The sequence below is a fragment of the Sinocyclocheilus anshuiensis genome, unplaced genomic scaffold (genome assembly GCF_001515605.1).
Source record: "Sinocyclocheilus anshuiensis isolate Anshui unplaced genomic scaffold, SAMN03320099.WGS_v1.1 scaffold272, whole genome shotgun sequence".
Taxonomy (NCBI): Eukaryota; Metazoa; Chordata; class Actinopteri; order Cypriniformes; family Cyprinidae; genus Sinocyclocheilus; species Sinocyclocheilus anshuiensis.
In genome coordinates this window covers 1,427,384-1,434,160 of record NW_015554117.1, presented here as the reverse complement: position 1 = coordinate 1,434,160, position 6,777 = coordinate 1,427,384, and the positions used below count along the sequence as shown (strand labels likewise).

Below are 6,777 nucleotides of genomic sequence, written 5' to 3'. Positions count from 1 at the left end.
TTTTTTTTTTTTAGAAATAGCCTTTGTGCACAGCCAGCCTTGTACTCTTCTAGGTTCAAAAAACTGTCGTCCATAAAATGCGTTGAACAAATTCGAACATCTGGGTTGTGCTGTTCTGTTGTAAATAAATCTTAACCAATGATTCCTAATTGCATCTACTTCCGGAAGGCCAAATAAAGTGCTTTTGCTTTCATACTGAATCACACAGCGTCTCCCTGACATGGCTGCTTCAACACTACTGCTGTTCCTGAAACCACGCCTTCTTTCTTTGCGTGCACATTTGGGCGGCATTATGCTAATATTTCCACATAGTGACGTAGACATGTGGGGCGTGTTAGAACGAGGCGTTTTAGGTAGGCGTGGTTGACTCTTAACCTTTATAAAGAATATCTCTTTGGATTTGAGACTTTAGTCTTTGCAACTTTACAGATCTTCTTTATGCACCAAGAGCTTGTAACACTCCAAAGAGAAAGGAAACATTGAAATCGCATCATATGACCCCTTTAATTTATTGGAAATGTCAATAACTGAAAACCAACAATCTTTCTTTTTCTTTAAAAAAAAAAAACACAAATCAGGGGTTAAGGTTTATTTACATGTCCCAAAAATTGCACATCTCATACAAAATAAACACAAAATGGAAAACATCTGATATAATATTTCGTTTGATCTCTTGATGTTGTCCTTTCAATGATAATTTGTTGAAAAAGAAGAAAAATCCCTTTTTAGGCCCTATTTAGCACTCTATATTTGTGTGAATTGGCAATTAATTATAATATTAATATTATATAAATATATGTAATATTTATTCTGCCCTGTTTTTTCTCTATCAGGCCAAATTCCCAGTCTTGTCAAGGCAGATATGTTTGACCCGGCTATGACTCGGTTGGTGGCTGTAAATTCCATTTACTTCAAAGGCCTTTGGAAGTCCCGTTTCCAAGCCCAGAACACCAAACCCAGAAGCTTTACTGCAGGAGACGGGAAGACATACAAAGTTCCCATGATGTCCCAACTCTCAGTCTTTAACATAGGTGAGATGGTGCGATTTTCTCCCAGGTGGCATCAGATATTACACTCACACACATTCAGAACGGTTGAGTAATAAAAGATTTTCCCGCCACATGATTCATGCCATTGTCTGGCTATGTGTAGAACTGTTTTCCAGAGACGGCAATGCAATAAAAACGTGGCTACTTTTTAAATCGCTGCGAACGCTGGAGTATTTTAACTTTACAGTTCCTCATAACGCAGGAGATGGGAATGAAATGGTGTACACTGTGAATTAATTGAATTCTAATGCAAACGCCAAGAGTGTCTGGCCATCGTCAGAAGGATTTAATCCATGAAAACACCAATAAACGTTTGCTGTTTTACTAGTTTTGATATAAGCACTTTATGAGCAAAGTATTTTATAGACCGTACGAGAGGACTGTATTTATAAAGTTCACAGGGTGACTGGGATATGATCACATGGGTTTGCTATTAGTTATTCAGGAACATTCATATATGCACATATTCTGAAATGTAGGTGCATACAACTAATATTTAATAGTTCAGTGTGCCGTTTCACTCTTGACTAGCAGCATGCATCTATTTATTTGTTTTCATTCTCTCTTCAGGTCAAGCAAGCACTCCCGAAGGTTTGAAGTATACAGTGATCGAGCTGCCGTATTATGGCAACAGTATGAGCATGTTCATTGCGTTGCCGTCAGAAGAGGCCACGCCCCTGTCAGCCGTCTTGCCGCACATCTCCACAGCGACCGTCCAAAGCTGGACTAAACTGCTGGTCCAGAGGAGGATGCGTCTGCTGATGCCAAAGTGAGATTCCTGTCCTTAGCGTTATCCTTTAATATTCACTTGGCCTTTTTTCCCTCTAAAGAAGTCAGCATCTTTTGTATGATGCAGTGTTATTTTAGAATGAATATATAGAATTTATAAATTATTATATAGGATTTATTAATATTTAGTCAATATTAATATTGACTAATACTAATTGACTGATATTAATATGACCATATTTTTAATTGAATATTAAGTAAATTATGTCCAAATTGAAAGTCGTAATGATGTTGAATTGATGAGATGCTAAGTCGTATTAAGATAAAAATTATGACATTTTTGTCATAAATATGACTTTTTATCTAATTTTCGATAAAATTGATTTTTATCTTATAATTACGAATTATTGAATCATTTTGACTTTTTGTCATAGTGATTTTTGTATCTCATAATTATGATTCCGTATTACTCAGTATGTCACAAATGTGACTTTTTGTCTTATAATTATGATTTAGTATGTCATAATTATATTTTATCTATCTCATAATTATGAATTATTATTTAATCATTTTGACTTTTTATGTCATTATGGCTTTTGCATCTCATAATTATGACAGTATGTCATAAATGTGATTTTTTTTAAATCTCATAATTATTACTTTTCTGACTTATATCATCATTTGGATTTTTTATTTCATAATGACTTTTATATCTCATAGTTATTACTTAGTATCTCATAATTTTGACTTTTTTTTATATAATTATGAGATAATCTTATAATTATAACTCAGTATGCCATATGTTGAATTGATGAGATGCTAAGTCATAATAAGATAAAAAATTATCAAATTCTTTTCATAAATATGACTTTTTATCAAATTTTTGATAAAATTTATTTTTATCTCATAATTACGAATTATTTAATCATTTTGACTTTTTGTCATAGTGATTTTTGTATCTCATAATTATGACTCCGTATTACTCAGTATGTCATAAATGTGACTTTTTGTCTTATAATTATGATTTAGTATGTCATAATTATATTTTATCTATCTCATAATTATGAATGATTATTTAATCATTTTGACTTTTTATGTCATAATGGCATTTGTATCTCATAATTATGACTCGGTATGTCATACATGTTTTCATTTTTGTCATAAATATGACTTTTTATCAAATTTTCAATAAAATGTATTTTTATCTCATAATTATGAATTATTTAATCATTTTGACTTTTTGTCAGTGATTTTTGTATCTCATAATTATGACTCCGTATTACTCTGTATGTCATAAACTGTGTGTGTTTACTCAGTATGGGACTTTTTGACTTATAATTATGATTTAGTATGTCATAATTATATTTTTTCTATCTCATTTTTTTTGAATGATTATTTAATCATTTTGACTTTTTATGTCATAATGGCTTTTGTATCTCATAATTATGACTTAGTATGTCATAAATGTGATTTTTTTAAATCTCATAATTATTACTTTTCTGACTTAGAATATATCATCATTTGGATTTTTTATTTCATAATGACTTTTGTATCTCATAGTTATTACTTAGTATCTCTTAGTATACTTAGTATATTAGTAATCGTATAATTATGACTCAGTATGTCATCATTTTGACTTGTTAATCTCATTAATATGACTTTTTATCTAATATTTATATTTTATTTTATAGTTACAAAAATGGGTTAGGATTTGTAATAGTTTAAGTTTCAGTTAACAATAATACAATGAGTTAACAATACCACACTAGTATGATCTCTACTGCGTCTCACATACTTTGTGGACTCATGGGTTCTGTCTGTCTCCTCTTCTTCGAGTAGATTCACAGCTGAGGAAGAGGTGGATTTGGAGGGTCCTCTCACAGCGATGGGAATCAAAGACATCTTCAGTCTGACCAAAGCTGATTTCAGTCACCTGAGTGAGTGACAGCTGTCAGTCATACGCAGCATTTTCTTTATGAATTCATTTTATGTGCTCATTTTTTTGTGTTTGACCGAGTGATATCATTGGCTGTTGACTGTGAACTTCAGCCGCATGAATCACGTCTCTCAGTGGAGTGTGAAAATGAGTCAGAGTGACTCTGTTAGTGCACTGCTCACCATCCAGAGACGCTCCCAGATGATCTCTGAAGAGATAATTCTCCTCAAAGCCTGGGCTTTATTAGCATAATTCATGCTGTTAAACCACAAACTTTAACCTGAATTGCAGCGAGCAGTGAATCACCGTGCCTTTTCGCTTTCAACTATAAAGAAATGTCATAGTTCACCCAGAAATGAAATCTATCATCATTTACTCAACCACATGTTGTTAGAAATTCAATGGAGACACAAAAGGAGAATTTTTTCAATACAAAAACAGTCTGTCAGTCTCCAAATAGGATCCAAAACTGGCATAAAAGCTTTTTTTGGAGCTTGACAGGCATGTTCACTATGAAATGTCATTGAATATTCTCCAGAAGAAAGTCATTCGGGTTTGGAATGACAGCAGGATGAGGAAATGATGACAGAGCTATCACTGTGACAGGATTTAAAGCGCTTCACATTCTTAAACCTTGACTTTTGTTCTTTAGAAAAGCTGGATTCGTTTAGCAAAGGCAGAAATTCAGTGTTACGGAAGCCCATTTCAGCTACAAGATAAATTATAATTATGACATAAAAAGATGAAATTCTGCCATAATTATGAGATTGAAAAGTCAAAATTATGACATGAGTAAATTGACTAATTCAATTTTTTGTCATAATTGACTTTTTTCCTCATCATTTAGATTTTTTTCAATCATAATTTCAATGTTTTGACAAGTGACTTTTTATCTCATAATTATGACTTAAGCCCGGTTCAGACTACACGATTTTATGACATTATTTTGAACATTTATGATGTTTCCTTGAGGGACTACTGTGACTACTTTCTTTTTTGGGCTTTTCTGATGACAAAACATGCTGTTTGCTAGCCATTGTTTGTTTACGCTCGACTTTCTATTTAATAATTATGACTTAGTCTTGACTTTATTATAATTTATTTTTTTATCTCATTTTGACATCTCATAATTATGACTTTTGTATCTCATAATTATAATTTAATTTGATGTAAGTTTGACTTTTTATCTTGTAATTATGGCTTAGTATTTCATAATTTCAACTTTGTCATAATTATGACTTAGTATGTTATCATACTAAGTCGTGAGATATATTTTGACTTTGTCATAAGTATCACTTTTTATCTCATAATTGACTTAATATCACATAATTTTGACTTATGACTTGATATGCCAACATTTTGACTTATGTTATAATTATGACTTACAGCTCATAACTATGACTTAGTATGTTGGCTTTGTATCTCATAATTATGACTTTTTATCTTATAATTATGACTTAGTATGGCAACATTTTGATTTTGTCATAATTGCGACTTTTTATGTTATAATTATTATGTTTACCAAAACATGATTTTACTTTTATGTGGTGGAAATGGGCTTCCATACAATGTTGAGTGAATCAACCTTGAAAATATCAGAAACTGCCAAAAGAATGACCATCTGTGGGGAAAAACAAAAAAACGAGAGAAGCAAATATGAGAACATACCAGAGTACAGAGAGAAAGACCCTATAAATGAAGATTCATGTCAGCTAGAGGAAGGAAGGAAGAGGTTTTGTAAGCAATGTAGGCCGTAGTGTTTGAGATGAAGCTAGCAGAAATACTATCTCAAACCTGACCTGCAGCTCTGGCAGTCTGAAGAGTTCTGTTGCCCCCGTGTGACAGTCTGATGTAAGGACATGCGTTCAGTGTATGCATGAAGCTTCTGTGTGATAAAGCTACATGCTGACGCTGTAAGTAAAGACTTCTGTATTTGTGTGTGTAACAGGTTCAGAGTCTGTCTATGTGTCCAAAGCTCTTCAGAAAGCCAAGATAGAGGTCAATGAGGATGGAACCAAAGCCTCTGCCGCCACCAGTAAGTTACTGTGTCACACGATGTCCTCGGTTTTTAAGTTGTTAGTAACTCTCAATCACTGGACGTCCAGCAAGACCCTTCATCTGTGCTCATGATCCTAGTATGATATGAAATTCTCATTTTTAGCTGCAATCTTGCACGCCCGATCTTCTCCTCCGTGGGTGACTGTGGACAGACCGTTCCTGTTTCTCATCAGACACAATCCTACAGGTACACACACCTCCAGTGTATGGGCTTTTTATTGCTTTATGAAACTGTAATATTAAAATGTTCCTGGTATGAAAAATGCATCTCAAATCTGATCTCGTTCTCTTCTCAGGAACTATTTTGTTTGCTGGCCAGATCAACAAACCTTGAGCCAGAGATCAGAGGAGATTCGATCAGTGGTCGAGACACACACACACACACAGACACACACACAGACACAGATCTACACACACACACACACACACACACACACACACACACAGGTTTGTTTTTATGGTTTATGGGGACTCTCCATAGGCGGTTGGTTTTGGTTTTTATACTGTACAAACCGTATTTTCTATTGCCCTACATCAACCCTACCCCTAAAGCTACCCCTCACACACACACACACACACACACAGACAGACACAGACACAGACACAGAGACAGAGACAGACAGAGAGACACAGAAGACAGATGAATATATTAAACTTTTGTCTTGGACTGCGTGTCCTTTTCCCACTCAATTTCTCAAGCGTCTTTTTACCCTCATTTTGACTTTGTCTTTGTTACTTTTATATTCTTGAGGAACATTTTATAAGATTTTATACATGGTTTATAATTTGTGTCTAATGCAAAACTTTCTCACAAAATGTGTGCAACTTAAATGCTGAGATAACTTTTGTTTAACTTTTTTGTCCTTAATAAAATGTCAGTTTATTTGTCACATTAATGATATATTGTCCTGCATTGAGTCTTACTTGATTAAATAAGGTACTTAAACTGGTTCACCTTGTTTTTTTTCTAACTAAAAAAAACATTTGTTGTTTATTTAATAAAAA

At 33.5% G+C, this 6,777-nt stretch overlaps 1 protein-coding gene across 1 annotated transcript in view; it reads left to right on the top strand.

Annotated features, from left to right (window-relative positions):
- Positions 1-6,664, top strand: part of LOC107669898 (glia-derived nexin-like) — a 13,267-nt gene extending 6,603 nt beyond the window's left edge. Inside the window, exons 4-10 of the mRNA XM_016462330.1 lie at positions 834-1,031; positions 1,620-1,818; positions 3,618-3,715; positions 5,663-5,749; positions 5,876-5,959; positions 6,069-6,219; positions 6,388-6,664. Of these exons, the coding sequence (XP_016317816.1) occupies positions 834-1,031; positions 1,620-1,818; positions 3,618-3,715; positions 5,663-5,749; positions 5,876-5,959; positions 6,069-6,106 (704 nt within the window). The 3' untranslated portion in view covers positions 6,107-6,219; positions 6,388-6,664. The remainder of the gene's footprint in view (positions 1-833; positions 1,032-1,619; positions 1,819-3,617; positions 3,716-5,662; positions 5,750-5,875; positions 5,960-6,068; positions 6,220-6,387) is intronic.
- The last annotated feature ends 113 nt before the right edge of the window (positions 6,665-6,777 follow it).